The 19,080-nt window shown below is 46.4% G+C and overlaps 1 protein-coding gene across 3 annotated transcripts in view; it reads right to left on the reverse strand.

The window, feature by feature from the left end:
- The window catches only part of LOC137344485 (sushi, von Willebrand factor type A, EGF and pentraxin domain-containing protein 1-like), a 128,089-nt gene that overhangs the window by 86,650 nt on the left and 22,359 nt on the right, over window positions 1–19,080 (reverse strand). For all 3 annotated transcript variants that reach the window (XM_068007492.1, XM_068007491.1, XM_068007490.1), the window contains exons 5-8: window positions 14,942–15,127; window positions 13,261–13,446; window positions 8,021–8,206; window positions 6,274–6,459 (exon numbers count right to left, since the gene is read on the reverse strand). In XM_068007492.1, coding sequence (XP_067863593.1) covers window positions 6,274–6,459; window positions 8,021–8,206; window positions 13,261–13,446; window positions 14,942–15,127 — 744 coding nt within the window. The remainder of the gene's footprint in view (window positions 1–6,273; window positions 6,460–8,020; window positions 8,207–13,260; window positions 13,447–14,941; window positions 15,128–19,080) is intronic.

Below are 19,080 nucleotides of genomic sequence, written 5' to 3' on the forward strand. Positions count from 1 at the left end.
TTCTGGAGGGTTCCATTTATTAACAAGTGTCAGCTTAGTTCAGTTGCAAGCACTCCCCACTACAAAGTCAAAAGTTTATCAGTATGAGCCCCACTCCAGGAATGGGGCACATAATTTAAGCTGACATTCCAATGCAGTAAGGGAATACTGCCTCAGAAGAGGAGTCATCCTTTGGATGAGATATTAAACTGACTGCCTATTCAGATGGTTAAAAATCCCATCTGTCCCAAGCAGTCTCCTTGTGGACTCTCAACACAATCAAGGAGTTTATTGTACCATTGTACCTCTGAAGGAATTGTTCTACAACACTTGTAACCTAACTGTCCTTACCCGGTCTGGTCGAAATGTGACTCCAGACCCACAGCAATGTGGTTGATTCTTAATTGCCCTCTGAAATGGCATAGCAAGCCACTCAGTTGTAAAACCTCACTAAAAAAAGTCATAATAAGAATAAAACCGGACGGACCACCCGGCATTGGACCACTAGGCACCGGACACAACAAAGGCAAACCAAGCCCAGTCGACACTGAAAAGTCCTCCTCACTAACATCTGGGGACTTATGCCAAAATTGGGAGAGCTGTCCCACAGACTAGTCAAGCCACAGCCTGACATAGTCATACAGAATCATATCTTTCAGCCAACGTCCCTGACTCTTCCATCACCATCCCTGGGTATGTCCTGTCCCACCGGCAGGACAGACCGACCATAGGTGGCGGTACAGTGATATACAGTCAGGAGGGAGTGGCCCTGAGAATCCTCAACATTGACTCTGGACCCATGAAATCTCATGGCATCAGGTCAAACATGAGCAAGGAAACCTCCTGCTGATTACCACCTACCGCCCTCCCTCAGCTGATGAATCAGTCCTCCTCAATGTTGAACATCACTTGGAGGAAGCACTGAGGGAAGGAAGGGCACAGAATATACTCTGGGTGGGGGACTTCAATGTCCATCACCAAGAGTGGCTCGGTAGCACCACTACTGACCGAGCTGGCAGAGTCCTGAAGGACATAGCTGCCAGACTGGGCCTGAGGCAGGTGGTGAGCGAACCAACACGAGGGAAAAACCTACTTGACCTCATCCTCATCAATCTACCTGTCGCAAATGCATCTGTCCATGACAGTATTGGTAGGAGTCACCACTGCACAGTCCTCATGGAGCCGAAGTCCCGTCTTCGCACTGAGGATACCATCCAACATGTTGTGTGGCACTACCACTGTGCTAAATGGGATAGATTCAGAACTGATCTAGCAGCTCAAAACTGGGCATCCATGAGGTGCTGTGGGCCATCAGCAGCAGCAGAATTGTATTCCAGCACAATCTGTAACCTCATGGCCCGGCATATTCCTCACTCTACCATTACCAACAAGCCAGGGGATCAACCCTGGTTCAATGAGGAGTGTAGAAGAGCATGTCAGGAGCAGCATCAGGCGTACCTAAAAATGAGGTGCCAACCTGGTGAAGCTGCAACTCAGGACTGCATGCATGCTGAACAGCAGAAGCAACATGCTGTAGACAGAGCTCAGCGATTCCACAACGAAAGGATCAGATCAAAGCTCTGCAGTCCTGCCACATCCAGTCGTGAACGGTGGTGGACAATTAAACAACTAACGGGAGGAGGCGGCTCTGTAAACATCCCCATCCACAATGATGGCGGAGTCCAGCACGTGAGTGCAAAAGACAAGGCTGAAGTGTTTGCGACCATCTTCAGCCAGAAGTGCCGAGTGGATGATCCATCTCGGCCTCCTCCCGTTATCCCCACCATCACAGAAGCCAGTCTTCAGCCAATTCGATTCACTCCACATGATATCAAGAAATGGCTGACTGCACTGGATACAGCAAAGGCGATGGTCCCTGACAACATCCCGGCTGTAGTGCTGAAGACTTGTGCTCCAGAACTAGCCACGTCTCGAGCCAAGCTGTTCCAGTACAGCTACAACACTGGCATCTACCTGTCAATGTGGAAAATTGCCCAGGTATGTCCTGTCCACAAAATGCAGGACAAATCCAATCCGGCCAATTGCCGCCCCATCAGTCTACTCGCAATCATCAGCAAAGTGATGGAAGGTGTCGTCGACAGTGCTATCAAGCGGCACTTACTCACCAATAACCTGCTCTCCGATGCTCAGTTTGGGTTCCGCAGGACCACTCGGCTCCAGACCTCATTGCAGCCTTGGTCCAAACATGGACAAAAGAGCTGAATTCCAGAGGTGAGGTGAGAGTGACTACCCTTGACATCAAGTCAGCATTTGACCAAGTGTGGCACCAAGGAGCCCTAGTCAAATTGAAGGTCAATGGGAATCAGGGGGAAAACTCTCCAGTGGCTGGAGTCATACCTGGCACAAAGGAAGATGGTAGTGGTTGTTGGAGGTCAATCTTCTCAGCCCCAGGACATTGCTGCAGGAGTTCCTCAGGGCAGTGTCCTGAGCCCAACCATCTTCAGCTGCTTCATCAATGATCTACCCTCCATCATAAGGTCAGAAATGGGGATGTGCGCTGATGATTGCACAGTGTTCAGTTCCATTCGCATCCCCTCAGATAATGAGGCAGTCCAAGCCCGCATGCAGCAAGACCTGCACAACATCCAGCCTTGGGCCGATAAGTGGCAAGTAACATTCGCGCCAGACAAGTGCCAGGCAATGACCATCTCCAACAATGATGTGGAGATGCCGGTGATGGACTGGGGTGGACAAATGTAAGGAATCTTACAACACCAGGTTATAGTCCAACAATTTTATTTTAAAATCACAAGCTTTCGGAGATTATCCCCTTCGTCAGGTGAGTGAGTGAATAAGAGGTTCTCAAATCGCATATCTTATATTAGGCTGGGACATCATCACACCAATCAAAAGGTGTCGCTGGTGTTCAGACAGGTTAGCCACGGAAAACAGTAGGTCCCAGTATGCTGAATACACATTGTGTCAAATTATACAGACAGAGAGAATTACATCTCCAACAAGAGAGAGTCTAACCATCTTCCCGTGACATTCAACGGCATTAACATCGCCAAATCCCCCACCATCAACATCCTGGGGGTCACCATCGATCAGAAACTTAACTGGACAAGCCACATAAATACTGTGGCTACAAGAGCAGGTCAGAGGCTGGGTATTCTGCGGCGAGTGACTCACCTCCTGACTCCACAAAGCCTTTCCACCATCCACAAGGCACAAGTCGGAAGTGTGATGGAATACTCTCCACTTGCCTGGATGAGTGCAGCTCCAACAACACTCAAGAAGCTCAAAACCATCCAGGACAAAGCAGCCCGCTTGATTGGCACCCCATCCACCACCCTAAACATTCACTCCCTTCACCACCGGCGCAATGTGGCTGCAGTGTGTACCATCCACAGGATGCACTGCAGCAACTCGCCAAGGCTACTTCGACAGCACCTCCCAAACCCGCGACCTCTACCACCTAGAAGGACAAGAGTAGCAGGCAGATGGGAACAACACCACCTGCACGTTCCCCTCCAAGTCACACACCATCCCGACTTGGAAATATATCACCGTTCCTTCATCGTCGCTGGGTCAAAATCCTTGAACTCCCTACCTAACAGCACTGGGGGAGTACCTTCACCACACAGACTGCAGCTGTTCAAGAAGGCGGCTCACCACCACCTCCTCAAGGGCAATCGGGGATAGGCAATAAATACTGGCCTTGCCAGCGACGGCCACATATCATGAATGAATTTTTTAAAAAGGGAGCAGGATCATGCCCGAAATTGAAGTTACTTTTTAATAACCAGCAGATTGTAGGTGGGAGTACCATAGTATCAGAAATTTTACCAACTTTAAATTAAGAAAGGTTCTCTGTTCTATAGGCTTATTCAGTCCCACTCGGAGGTACATGATTCAGTGGAAACTAACATTTAAGCATTGCAGTTTCGTTCTAAACCAATTTACATTTGGCTAAAACACTACACTACTGCAACAAAAAGTTTAATTTTTCCAGCAAACCATTCCTTCAGTTTGTGGGACATTGGAGATGCTTGCATATGATTAAATGATTGTCACTGGAGTTGTTCAAGAAGAGTATTCTGATATTCAAACAAAAAGTAGCAATTAACTGCTCCTTTACATGTCGGAGGCTCCTTGTCCCACTTTCCAGTACCTGTAGAAACAGGTTTGTCTGCACCAATCAACAAATAGTCACCAATACATGAATATTTTGCTATCATCCCATATTCCCAGTGCTCTGTATCGAGTGGTGATGGAGCTCTCCCGTTACTAATAGCTGGAAAATCATCACGTGATGGCTGGGGAAAAAAAATCAAATTCAGTTTGTGTCCTGAACAGACTATCAAATCAGCTCAGTGACACAACACCACTGGTGAACCAATACACTGCAGCACAGAGTAAGAGACAGGATTTCTTCTTTCTGCTTTCTTTCCTTCTCCCATCCCCAATATCCACAGCACAGGCCTGGTCTACTCATCTGAGATTTGCATGTACTGTTGCTTTAGGGGTGGCGTGGGGGTAGGCGGGGAAAAAGAGAAAGAGAGAGAGAGAAAGAGGCAATCTGAGGTAGTGGATAAAAAGAGCGAACTAACGATAACTGACACATAACAGGACGAAAGGAGAAAAAAAACACAATAGGAATGATTTCCTCTGTATGTTGGGGATGATTTTCATCCCTGTTTTCAGGTGGAAAATAAGAGTCGCACAATAAAAATGAGGGTGCACAATACAACATCCAGCTCCCATTGCCAATCCGCTGTCGTCAATTTGATCGGGGCCTCGACAAAGACAGCCAGAGCTCCTGCCAGAAGTCGGCAGGATCCTCACTAAAGTATTCACATTCAAGCCCAATGATGTCAATGGGACCCTGATGCTATTTTTATTGACTTTAGTGTGATGAACATTAAGTGCTGTACCCACCCAGTACTACTGGTCAGTACAGGTAAGAAACAGACATTTGCAACTATATTTTTCAAGCTACAATTGTGCTTGTTTGGTATTTCTACCATTCTGTTAGCAGTGTTTGATCCACTGAAGGATGGGAGTGAAACTGGCCACCCCTTAATGACTGCAGGAACAGGGGGGAGGGGGGCAGGGAGGTTTCAGGAAGCAACGCATTGCCCTGATAGGAGTTCAGGCAGGAGGAGGACCGCTCACAGGCAGCCTTACTCTGCTCATAGGGTCAAAAGGCTCAGATTAAGTTACCTGAACCCCAGTGAGAAGCAGCATAGGAACAGACTGCACTTCTCACGCGAGGCCATTTCAGAAATCTGCAGAATGCTGCCACAGGAGCTGCAGCCCACTACCACAGCTGCCACTGCCTGTGGCAGTTAAGGATGACCACAACAATGAATTTCTATGCAGCTCAGTCATTACAGATTGCACCTGAAGATATATGCAATCCAAGTCGGGCTACAGTACATTCCTGACATAAAGCTGCTCGTGGTTGACGATCACTGGAAGCGAAGTCCTAAGAGGCCTCCGTTGCAGACTGCAGTATCTTAACTGCTGCCGGAGCTTCCTATTCCAGCTGACTTTCTGGCGGGTGTTGGTGGAGGGGTTGGCAGGGAAGCAGGCATGCTGCCAGTGAGAGAGTGGGCAACAAGTGCCACTACCATCAGCCTGCGGCTCAGCACTCCTACCGATCTGAGGGAGGGCAGACAGTAGGAGATCTGTGATGCAACCGAAGCCTCCATCAATGGGCACCCCCAGCCTTTCAAAAGGTGGAAGAGATGGTGGAAACCAGAGTCTGAACGGCATCAGGTTGAGCTAATACTGCTAACCTCAACAACAAACCTTCAACCAGTGGAAATTTCAGATAATTGCCCATATGGTAGCGATGAACTACCCCTTTATGATACAGGTGCCAGCTACAATAGCATTTATAGCTTGTGTTGGTTATGGTCCAGCGTTGTGGTGATTGTTCATGGACTCCAGATGCTTTGGGTTCATCTGTAACATAAAGCTTTAGGAGGGCATTTCTCCCGATGATACATAGGGAGACCTCTGTCCACACGTTCACCATCACTATGCAGGTATGACTACAAAAGTTAAGTATAAAATTCTGTATTTTAAATGTGACCCATATATCACATTTAAATATTAAGTTTCTGTTATTCACCAAAAAATGTTCCATTTTCATTTTTTACAACCCTTTGTAGTGAAGAGGAGCAATGAAGAAGCCATTGTACTAATGTCAACTGGGAAAAATCTACACCAATATTTAGACATTTATATAGTTTTGACAGGCTTCAGAAAAGTTCAACTCAAGTCATTTGATTCCATTCTCAAGTTTCAAAAATGTTTACTCACACGATCTGCAGGTAGGTGGTGGGGGCACAAATGTGTTATTTTCACTACATTCAATGACACTGTTGCCAACCATTTGATAACCTTCATTACAGCGGTAGGTGATCATCTCCTGATATTTATAGGTTGGTCCAAATCCTGCTACTATTCGGCCATTTGCAATCAATTCTGGACGATGACATCTAACAACTGACAAGAGGACAATGCATTAGTCACTACTGGGCAACTGACTGTAGATATGGTTCTGATAAAAAGTCTCTCAGGAGCGCTACTCTTGAGCCTTGCTCACACCTACAATAGATTTGTGGAAATTAGCAGCAAAAATTTTTGAGCGTGTTAACTCCTTGATCTATCTTTGGACCATCGCAGGCAATGGGTCAGCTTAAATATGTATGCGGGTGACCCAGGCTCGACCTCTCCATCACTTCCTTCAAACCCTACAACCACTTCTGTGTTGTCAGACCACAAAGCTGTCGGATTGTCGTAAAAACTCAACTGGTTCACTAATGTCCTTCAGGGAAGGGAACCTGCCGTCCATACCTGGGCTCGCCTATACGTGACTCCAGTCCCACACCAATGTCGGCGAATTTCAACTGCCCTCTGGAGTGGCCTAGCAAGTCACTTAGTTGCATCAAACCACTGCTATGCTTCAAGAAGAAAGTCCTTTAACACCTTCTCAGGGCAAGTAGGGATGGACAATAAATTAAAACTTGCCAGCGACGCCTACATCCCGAGAGTGAATTGTTAAAAAACACTTCTGTATTGTGAATCCGCCTGACTGACATTAATTCATGCATGAGTAATAATTTCATCCAAATCAACACTGAGAAGACGAATGCCAATGTTTTCAGGTCCTGTCATAAGTTCTGCTTGTTTCCCATTGACTCCATCGCCCTCTCCAGCCATTTGTTCTGGCTAAGTCAGACTGTTGAAAACATTTGCAGCCTGTTTGATCAAAATTTGAGTTTCAGATCTCACATCTTATCAATCACCAAGTCTGCTCATTTCCACCTCCATAACATCTCCTGCCTCCACCCCTATTGCAGCTCCACTGCTACCGACACCCTTTTGCACACCTTTCTTATCATTGACTCAATATTTCCAACATCCTCCTTGCTGGTCTCCCATTCTCCTCCCTCCATCAATTCCAATTCATTCAAAACACATGTTTAATACCAGCCCACCCTTGCTGATCCATACTGGCTATCCACCCCCCATTCCTTGAATTTAAAATCCTCATCCTCGTTAAGTGCCCCACAACATCGCTCTATCCTACCTTATCAATCCCCTTCCTTGACCTCTGCTCGGGCATCATTTCATCCCCCAACACTGTCCTGCCCCCCACCCCCCACTTCATCCCACCATGGGTGGAAAAGCCTTCAGCCACCTTCGCCACACACTCCTTTTATCCCAGAGCATGGTAATTGCATGACAGTGTCAAAGGGGACAACAGAGATGGCAAGTTGGGAAATTAAAAATTCAGATTCGTGCAGTAGGAGATGCTTTTTTATAATTGGGGCTGATTTCAATCCTTAGGGCACAGCAAAGGATACATTATACAGTATCTGGAATTTCCAGACCTGGTATAACCCTTTAGCATGAAGAGGAGCAATGAAGAAACCAGTGCACTAATGTCAACAGGGGAAAATTCACAACAATATTTAGACATTTATATAGTTTTGACAGGCTTCGGAAAAGTTGAACCCAAGTCATTTGATTCCATTCTCAAGTTTCAGAAATGTTTACTCACATGGTCTGCAGGTAGGTGGTGGGGGCACAAATGTGTCAATTTCACTACATTCAATGACACTGTTGCCAATCATTTCATAACCTTCATTACAGCGGTAGGTGATCGTCTCCCGATATTTATAGGTTGGTCCAAATCCTGCTACTATTCGGCCATTTACAATCAATTCTGGGCGATGACATCTAACAACTGACAAGAGAACAATGCATTAGTCACCACTGGGCAACTGACTGTCGGTATGCTTCTGATAAAAAGTCTCTCAGGAGCGCCACTCTTGAGCCTTGCTCACATCTAGAACAGATTTGTGGAAATTAGCAGCAAAAATATTTTTGAGCGTGTTAACTCCTTGATCTATCTTTGTACCACCGCTCATCCTCGTCTACCTGCCTTGGTGACATCAATCTCAGGCATTGGGTCAGCTTAAATATGTATGCGGGTGACACCAGGCTCTACCTCTCCGTCACTTCCTTCAAACCCAACAACCACTTCTGTCTTGTCAGACCACAAAGCTGTCGGATTGTCGTAAAAACTCAACTGGTTCACTAATGTCCTTCAGGGAAGGGAACCTTCCATCCATACCTGCGCTGGCCTATACGTAACTCCAGTCGCACACCAATGTCGGCGAATTTTAACTGCCCTCTGAAGTGGCCTAGCAAGTCACTTAGTTGTATCAAACCACTGCTGTGGTTCAAGAAGAAAGTCCACCATCTTCTCAGGGCAAGTAGGGATGGACAATAAATTAAGCCGTGCCAGCAACGCCGACATCCCGAGAGTGAATTATTAAAAAACACTTCTTTATTGTGAATCCGCCTGACTGACATTAATTCATGCATGAGTAATAATTTCATCCAAATCAACACTGAGAAGACGAATGCCAATGTTTTTAGGTCCCGTCATAAGTTCTGCTTGTTTCCCATTGACTCCATCGCCCTCTCCAGCCATTTGTTCTGGCTAAGTCAGACTGTTGAAAACATTTTCAGCCTGTTTGATCAAAATTTGAGTTTCAGATCTCACATCTTATCAATCACCAAGTCTGCTCAATTCCACCTCCATAACATCTCCTGCCTCCACCCCTATTGCAGCTCCACTGCTACCGACACCCTTTTGCACACCTTTGTTATCATTGACTCAATATTTCCAACATTCTCCTTGCTGGTCTCCCATTCTCCTCCCTCCATCAATTCCAATTCATTCAAAACACATGCCTAATACCAGCCCACCCTTGCTGATCCACGTTAAGTGCCCCACAACATTGTTCTATCCTACCTTATCAGTCCCCTTCCTTGACCTCTGCTCTGGCATCATTTGATCCCCCAACACTAGCCTGCCCCCCACCCCCCTCTACATCCCACCACAGGTGGGAAAGCCTTCAGCCACCTTAGCCCCACACTCCTTTTATCCCAGAGCATGGTAATTGCATGACAGTCTCAAAGGGGGACAACAGAGATAGCAAGTTGGGAAATTAAAAATTCAGATTTGTGCAGTTGGCGATGCTTTATTACAATTGGGGCACAGCAGAGGATACATTATACAGAATCTAGCATTTCCAGACCTGGTGTATGCCTCAAATGATGTGGTTACTGGGTGACAAAGGTGGAAAAAATGTCTTCTTTCCCAGTACTAAATTTTGTAACATGACTGGGAAGTTAAAAAGATTGAAGTCAAAAGGAGTATATTGTATCTTTATCATTCTGGAGGGTTCCATTTATTAACAAGTGTCAGCTTAGTTCAGTTGCAAGCATTCACCACTACAAAGTCAAAAGTTTATCAGTATGAGCCCCACTCCAGGAATGGGGCACATAATTTAAGCTAACATTCCAATGCAGTAAGGGAATACTGCCTTATAAGAGGTGTCATCCTTTAGATGAGATATTAAACTGTGTGCCTATTCAGATGGTTAAAAGATCCCATGTGTCCCAAGCAGTTTGCTTGTGTTCTCTCAACACAATCAAGGAGTTTATTGTACCATTGTACCTCTGAAGGAATTGTTCTGCAACACCAGTTACCTAACTGGTGCAAAGTAAAACTGTACCACATCTTGACCGAATATTACAGACAGGTAAGTGTGGGAACATGATATTTCTGACATTCTAGCATTACCTTTGCCGAATCCCCCACCACAAACATCCTGGGGGTCAACATTCAACAGAAACTTAACTGGACCAGCCACACAAATACTCTGGCTGCAAGAGCTGGTCAGAGGCCGGTTACTCTGCAGTGAGTAACTCACCTCCAGACTCCTCAAAGTTTTTCCACCATCTACAACGCACAAGTCAGGAGTGTGATCGAATACTCTCTGCTTGATTGGATGATTGCAGCTGCAACAACACAAGAAGCTTGACACCGTCCAGGACAAAGCAGCCCACTTGATTGGCACCTCATCCACCACCGGTGCACCGTGCCTGCAGCGTGCACCATCTACAAGATGCACCGCAGCAACTTGCCAAGGCTTCTTCGACAGCACCTCCCAAACCCATGACCTCTACCACCTAGAAGGACAAGGGCAGCAGGCGCAAGGGAACAACACCACCTGCACGTTTCCCTCCAAGTGATACACCATCCTGACTTGGAAATATAGCGCTGTTCCTTCATCGTCACTGGGTCGAAATCCTGGAACTCCCTACCTAATAGCACTGGGGGAGTTGCTTCACCACACGGACTGCAACGGTTCAAGACGGCAGCTCACCACCAACTTCTCAGGGCAATTGGGGAAAGGCAATAAATACTGGCGTTGCCAGCGATGGCCATATAGCATGAATGAATAAAAAAAAAGCATCATACTCAAAATTGAAGTTACTTTTTAATAGCCAGCAGATTGTAGGTGGGAGTACCAAAGTATCAGAAATTTTACAAACTTTAAATTAAGAAAAGTTCTCTGTTCGACAGACTTATTCAGTCCCACTCTGAGGTACATAATTAAGTCGAACCTTTAACATTTAAGCATTGCAGTTTAGTTTTGAACCAATTTACAATTGGCAAAAACGTTTCACTTATGCAACAAAAACATTAATTTTTCCAGCAAACTATGCCTTCAGTTTGTGGGACATTGCAAAAGCTTGAATATGATCAAATGAGTGTTTGTTAGTGGAGTTGTCTAAGAACAATATTCTGATATTCAAAAAAGTAGCAATTAACTGGGCCTTTACATGTCGGTGGGTCCTTGTCCCACTTTCCAGTCACTGTACAAACAAGTTTGTCTGCACCAATCAATCAATAGTCACCAATACATGAATATTTTGCTATCATTCCATATTCCCAGTGCTCTGTATCGAGTGGTGATGGGGTTCTCCCGTTACTAATAGCTGGAAGATCATCACATGTGATGGCTGGGGAAAAATGGAATTCAATTAGGGTCCTAAACAGACTATCAAATCTGAAGCTTCAGGGATTAAAAGCTCAATCAGCTCAGTGACATATCACCACTGGTGAACCCGTACACTGCAGCACAGAGTAAGAGACAGGATTTCTTCTTTCTATTTTCTTTTTTTCCTCTCATCCCCAATATCCACGGCACAGACCTGGTCTACTGATCTGAGGTTTGCATGTACTGTTGCTTCAGGGGACAGGTGGGGACAGACACAGACACAGACACAGACACAGACACAGACACAGACACAGACAATCGGAAGTAGTGGATAAAAAAGAAACAAACTAATGATAGCTGACATAACTGGAAGAAAGGAGAAAAAAAAAACACAATCGGGATGATTTCCTCTGTACATTTGGGGGCGATTTTCATCCCTGTTTTCAGGTGAGAAAGGGACGTTAGCACCATAAAAACAGGGGTGCACAATTTACCAGCCAGCTCCTGCCAGAAGTTGGCAGACGCATCAGTAAAGTATTCAAATTGAAGCCCTATGATGTGAATAGGACCCTGATGCCATTTTTGTTGACTTTAGTGGGATGATGAACACTCAGTGCTGTACCCACCCAGTGGTACTGGGCATTACATATCAGAAACAGACATTTCCAACTATATTTTTCATGCTACAATTGTGCTTGTTTGAAATTCCTACCAATGTGTAAGCAGTGTTTGCTCCGCTGAAGGATGGGAGTGAAATTGGCTGCCCCTTGAATGAATGCAGGAACAGGTGGGGGAGCAGGGAAAGTTTCAGTAGGCAGCGTATTGCTCTGAAAGGAGTCCAGGCAGGAGGAGGACCGCTCACAGGCAGCCTTTCCATGTTAATAGGGTCGAATGGCCCAGATTAAGTTACCTGAACCTCAGCGAGGAGCAGCGTTGGTGCAGACTGCATTGTCTGTGGCAGTTAAGAGTGACCACAGCCCAGAATTTCTATGCACCAGGGTCATTTCAGGCTGCACCTGAAGATCTATGTGATACAAATTGGGCTACAGTACATTTCTATAAAAAGATGCTCCTAATTGATGATCGCTTAAAGCGCGGAGCTAAGAGGGCCCGGCTGCAGGCAAGCTGGCAAGCCTGATTTTCTGCCAGGTGTTGGTTGAGGGGATGGCCAGAGAGCAGGCATGCTGCCATTGTGAGAGAGGGAAACACGTGCCACTGCCTTCGGCCTGCGGATCAGCACTCCCACCGATCTGAGGGAGGGCAGACAGTAGGAGATCCATGACGCAACTGAAGCCTCTATCAATGTGCACCCCTAGCCTTTCAAAGGTGGAGGAGATGGTGGAGATCAGAGCCTGAACGGCACCGGTTTGCGCTTCAAAGATTCTAATACTGCTAACCTCTCCAACAAACCTTCAAATCAGTGAAAGTTTCAGATAATGGCTCATGTGGTAGTGATGAACTACTACTTTAAGATACAGGTGCCAGCTACAATAGCATTTATAACTTGTGTTGGTTCTGGTCCAGGGTTGTGGTGACTGTTCCTGGACCCCAGATGCTTTGGGTTCATCTGTAACATAAAACTTTACGAGGACATTTCGCCCGATGATACATAGGGAGACCTCTGTCCACACGTTCACCATTTCTATGTGGTTATGACTACAAACGGTAAGAAAGTATAAAATTCTATACTTTAAATGTGACCTGTAGATCACATTTAAATATTAAATTTCTGTTGTTCACCAAAAAATGTTCCATTTTCAGTTTTTGCAACCCTTTAGAGTGAAGAGGAGCAATGAAGAAGCCAGTGTACCAATGTCGACTGGGAAAAATCCACACCAATATTTAGATGGAGATATATATATATAGTTTTGACAGGCTTCGGAAAAGTTAAACCCAAGTCATTTGATTCCGTTCTCAAGTTTCAGAAATGTTTACTCACATGGTCTGCAGGTAGGTGGTGGGGGAACAAATGTGTTATTTTCACTACATTCAATGACACTGTTGCCAACCATTTCATAACCTTCATTACAGTGGAAGGTGATCGTCTCTTGATATTTATAGATTGGTCCAAATCCTGCGACTATTCGGCCATTTGCAATCAATTCTGGACGATGACATCTAACAACTGACAAGAGGACAATGCATTAATCACCACTGGGCAACTGACTGTAGATATGGTTCTAATAAAAATTCTATCAGGAACGCTACGCTGAGCTTGCTCACATCTAAAATGGATTTGTGGAAATTAGCAGCAAAAAAAGCTTTGAGCTGGTTAACTCCTCGATCTATCTTTAGCCCTTGGCTCTTACTCACCTACCTGCCATGGTAACATCATTCACAGGCATTGGGTCAGCTTAAATATGTATGCTGATAACACCAGGCTCTAACTCTCCATTACTTCCTTCAAACCGTACAACCGCTTACGTGTTGTCAGACGAAGAAGCTGTCAGATTGTCGTAAACACCCAACTGGTTCACTAATGCCCTTTAGGGAATGAAACCTGCCATCCATGCCTGGGCTGGCCTAAACATGATTCCAGTCCCACACCAACGTGGTCGATTCTTAACTGCCCTCTGATGTGCCCTAGCAAGTCACTCAGTTGTATCAAACCACTGCTGCAGTTCAAGAAGAAAGTCCACTACCACCTTCTCAGGGCAAGGAGGGATGGGCAATAAATGTGGCCTTGCCAGCAATGCCCACATCTCCAGAATGAATTATTAAAAAAACACTTCTGTGTTGTCAGACCGCCTGACTGACATTAAGTCATGGATGAGTAACAATATCCTCCAACTGAACAATGAGAAGGCGAATGCCAATGATTTCAGGTACTGTCATTAATTCTGCTTATTTCCCATTGACTATCACCCTCTCCAAGAAACATTATACAGTATCTGGCCATTCCAGACCTGATAAAAGCCTGAAATGATGTGGTTACTGGGTGACAAAAGTGGAAAAAATGTTGTATTTCCCAGCACTGAATTTTGTAACTTTATTGGGAAGCAAAAATGATTGAAGTCAAAAGGAGTGTAGTGTACCTTTATCACGTTGGAGGGTTCTATTTATTAACAAGGGTCAGCTTGGTTCAGTTGCAAGCACTCCCATCACTAAGTCAAAAAGTTATTAACTCAAGTCCCACTCTAGCACTGGAGCACATAATGTAAGCTGACTCTCCAATGCAGCACTGAGGGAATACTGCCTTATATGAGGTGCCATCCTTTGGATGAAATATTAAACTGTGTGTCTATTCATATGGTTAAAAGCTCCCATGTGTCCCAAGCAGTCTCCTTGTGTTCTCTCAACACAACCAAAGAGTTTATTGTACCATTATACTTCTGAAGGAATTGTTCTACAACACCTGTAACCTAACTGGTCCAAAGTAAAACTGTACCACATCTTGCCCAAATATTACAGTCAGGTAAGTGGGAACATGATAGCTCTGGCTCAGTAGTAGGATCATGCTTGAAATTGAAGTTACTTTTTAATAACCAGCAGATTGTAGGTGGGGAGTACCATAGTATCAGAAATTTTACCAACTTTAAATTAAGAAAGGTTCTCGATTCTATAGGCTTATTTAGTCCCACTCTGAGGTACATGATTACAAAAGTAGCAATTAACTGTACCTTTACATGTCGGTGGGTCCTTGTCCCACTTTCCAGTCACTGTACAAACAAGTTTGTCTGCACCAATCAATAAATAGTCACCAATACATGAATATTTTGCTATCATTCCATATTCCCAGTGCTCTGTATCGAGTGGTAATGGAGTTCTCCCGTTCCTAATAGCTGGAAGATCATCACATGTGATGGCTGGGGGAAAAGAAATCAAATTCAGTTCGTGTCCTGAACAGACTATCAAATCAGAAGCTTCAGGGAATAAAAATTCAATCAGCTCAGTGACACACCACCACTGGTGAACCAATACAATGCAGCACAAAGAGACAGGTTTTCTTTCTGTTTTCTTTCCTTCTCTCATCCCCAATATCCACAGCACAGACCTGGTCTACTCATCTGAGATTTGCATGTACTGTTGCTTTAGGGGTGGGGTTTGAGGAAGGGAGGAGAGAGGCAATCTGAAGAAGTGGACAAAAAAAAAGCAAGCTAACGATAGCTGACATAACAGGATGAAAGGAGAAAAAAAAACCACAATAGGAATGATTTCCTCTGTAAGTTGGGGACGATTTTCATCCCTGTTTTCAGGTGAGAAAGAGACGGTAGCACAATAAAAATGGAGGTGCACAATTTACCATCCAGCTCCCATTGCTGATCCGCCCGTCGCCAACTTGATCAGGGCCTAGACATGGACAGCCACAGGCAGGAGCTAACTTAAGTATTCAAAATGGAGTCCTATGATGTCAATGGGACCGTGATGCCATTTTTATTGACTTTAGTGTGATGAACACTCAGTACTGTACACACCCAGTACTACTGGGCAGTACATGTGAGAAACGGATATAGAATTTTTACAGCACAGAAGGAGGCCATTTGGCCCATCGAGCCTGTGGTGGCTCTTTGTAAGAGCAATCCAGTTAGTCCCATTCTCTCGCTCTTTCCCCACAGCCCTGCAAATTTCTTCTCTTCAAATATTTATCCAATTCCTTTTTGAAAGCCGCGATTGAATCTGCATCCACCATCCTTTCAGGCAATGCATTCCAAATCGTAACTACTCGCTGCGTAAAAAAGTTTTCCCCACGTTGCCTTTGGTTCTTTTGCCAATCATCTTATATCTGTGACGTCTTGTTCTTGACCCTTCTGCCAATGGGAACTGTTTCTCTGGATTTACTTCATCTGAACCTGTCATGAGTTTGAACACTTCTATCAGATCTCCTCTCAACCTTATCTGCTCTAAGGAGAACAACCTCAGCTTCTTTTGCAACCTCTCCAAGGCCTCCACATCCTTCCTAAAGTGCGGTGCCCAAAATTGGACACAAGGGGCCCGATGTTAGCAGGGCTGCGGGTTCTCGGCGGGGGGGCTATCGGGCGCGTGGGTAACGCGCCCGGTGAAATTAGTCAGCTCCCCGCGCGATTGTAGCAGACAATCCACTAATTGGATCCACTTACCTGCTCCTCCAGGTTCCCCACTGTTGATCTGCGCGTCGGGCGGGCTGCGGATGCGCAGTAAGATCTGTCAGCTGGAGGAGCTCTATTTAAAGGGGCAGTCATCCAGTGACAGATGCTGCAACAAATAGAAAAAATTACAGCATGGAGCAGCCCAGGGGGAAGGCTGCTCCCAGTTTAATGATGCCTCACTCCAGGTATCAATACATGGGGTGAGGAGGAGGGGGAGGACAGAGATCTTCCCCCCTGGCGGGCAGGAGGAAGCGGCCTGCCTCTGCCACCAGGAAGGCCTGGCTCGAGGTGGCAGAGGAGGTCACCAGCGCAACCAACATATCGCCCACCTGCATACAGTGCAGGAGGCGCTCCAATTACCTCAGTAGGTCAGCCAAAGTGAGTACACGTAGTCTTTCCCCTACACTCCATCTGCCACATCACTGCCCCCTCCTCACATCTCCTTCAGCACTGCCAACACTACTCTGTCACATCACCCCTCATACCCACTCAAACCTCATCTTACCTGCACCTACTTACCTCACCAGTACTCATCCCGCCACTACCACTCAACCCAATCCTCATACAATCTCATGGCTCTATCTCATACTCACCCTCTCGTGCATCTCTTTCACAGTCAGCCTCACTCAACCTGCCACTACCTGTGCTGCAGCCACAGGGCATGCATCACATATGTGCAGCAGGCAGCGTAAGGCAAACGTGTCGTGAGCATGAAGGGGATGCACAAGGGTGTTTGAGGGTTTGTCATCGGTGTTACTTATATTGAATTTCTGAACAACTCACATCACATATTATATTGGCACCACTACTGCCATGCCTTCGCGAATCCTGTCTGGTTTGTGCAATAATGCCCGCTCCTGAGGATCACTATGAGGACCCACAACTGATGCCACCCATTGTGTCACTGCAGAATGGGTGCAGGTGTATTTGCAGGGCTCTTCTGCGCAGACGACTGAGAGACATCGGCGATGTCCCCGGTTGCACCCTGGAAGGATGCGGAGGAGAAGTTGTTGTTGAGGGCAGTGGTGACTTTGACAGCGACAGGTAAGAAGATGGTGCTCGGGCCAGCCAGGAGCAGCTCGGCATGAAAGAGGCTGCAGATGTCCATGACTAGATGTCGAGTGACTCTGAGCCTCCGTGTGCACTGCTGCTCAGAGAGGTCCAGGAGGCTGAGCCTCAGTCTGTGGACCCTGTGGCGAGGGTAGTGCCCTCTGCGACGCATCTCTCTCTGCGGTAGCCCTCCCTCCTGCTGTACAGGTGGATGTGTCACAGCACTCTGTTGTGGAGCTCCACGTGTCAGAGGTGGACGGCATGGATGGCGAGGCTGGTGAGGCTGGTGATGCTGTTCGCCCTCCAAGGAGGTCATGACTGCAGCTACGGCGGCCCCCATCCGCAAGATGTACATCTGAGGGGGTCCGCAAGGTAGGTACATGTCTCCGGACCCCGGGGTAAGTGTGCAGGTTGGTGACTTCGACTGTCAGGAGGAGGGTGGTGGAGGCCAAACTTTGTTCCAAGTGACAGAGTGGCCTCCAGCAATGGGTGAGGGTCTCCCCCCCAACCTGTCAAATGGACCTTTGCAGCTGCCACAGGCTGACAGCTGCAACACGTCCATTTGACCTGGGAGTGTTTCCCCCAGTGTGGGAAACAGTCCCAGTTTGTTCTAAAATCCCACCCCTCCTCACATAATCCCTTAATCAGGTCAGTTAATGACCTGAAATACCTAAATAAATATTTTTCAAGTGGAACCCCGCTGGCTTTAATTGCCTGCGGGATTCCCACCAGCGGGGGCTGCGCACGCACGCCGGCGCGTCAGCGGAGAACCCGGAAGTGGGCGGGTTGGAGCCGGGCTCCGGTCCCACGCCGGGATTCTCCGATTTTCGGAGCCTCCCCGCCAGGAACACACCTGATAGCGGGTGCTAAAATGACACCCAATATTACAGTTTTGACCAAACCAGTGTTTTATAAAGGTTCAACACAACTTCCTTGCTTTTGTACTCTTTGCCTCTATTTATAAAGCCCAGGATCCCATATGCTTTTTTAACCGCTTTCTCAACCTGTCCTGCCACCTTCAAAGATTTGTGCACATATATCCCCAGGTCTCTCTGTTCCTGCACCCCATTTCCAGCTTTTTAAAGGGCACTCACCTACATATAGTCAGATCATTGGTATCTATCGGGAGAGCTAAAGAAGCTTCTATGAGAACATTTTTCATGCTACAATTGTGCTTGTTTGGTATTTCTACCATTCTGTTAGCAGTGTTTGCTCCACTGAAGAATGGGAGTGAAATTGGCCGCCCCTTAATCACAGCAGGAACAGGTGTGGGGGGGCGGGTGGTGTGTTTCAGGAAGCAGCACATTGCCCTGAAAGGAGTCGAGGCAGAAGGGGGACTGCTCACAGGCGGCCTTACCCTGCTAATAGGGTCAAATGGCCCAGATTATGTTACCTGAACCTCAGTGAGGAGCAGTGTAAGAGCAGATTGCACTTCTCATGAGAAGTCTTATCAGAAATCTGCAGAATGCTGTGACAAGAGCTGTAGCCGACTACCACAACTGCCACTGCATTGCCTGTAGCAGTTAAGGGTGACCACAGCGTGAATTTCTATGCATCAGGGTCATTTCAGGCTGCACCTAGAGAACTATACAATACAAGTTGGTCTACAGTACATTACTACATACAGCTTCTCATGGTTGACA

Source organism: Heptranchias perlo, chromosome 27 (genome assembly GCF_035084215.1).
Source record: "Heptranchias perlo isolate sHepPer1 chromosome 27, sHepPer1.hap1, whole genome shotgun sequence".
In the NCBI taxonomy this organism is placed as follows: Eukaryota; Metazoa; Chordata; class Chondrichthyes; order Hexanchiformes; family Hexanchidae; genus Heptranchias; species Heptranchias perlo.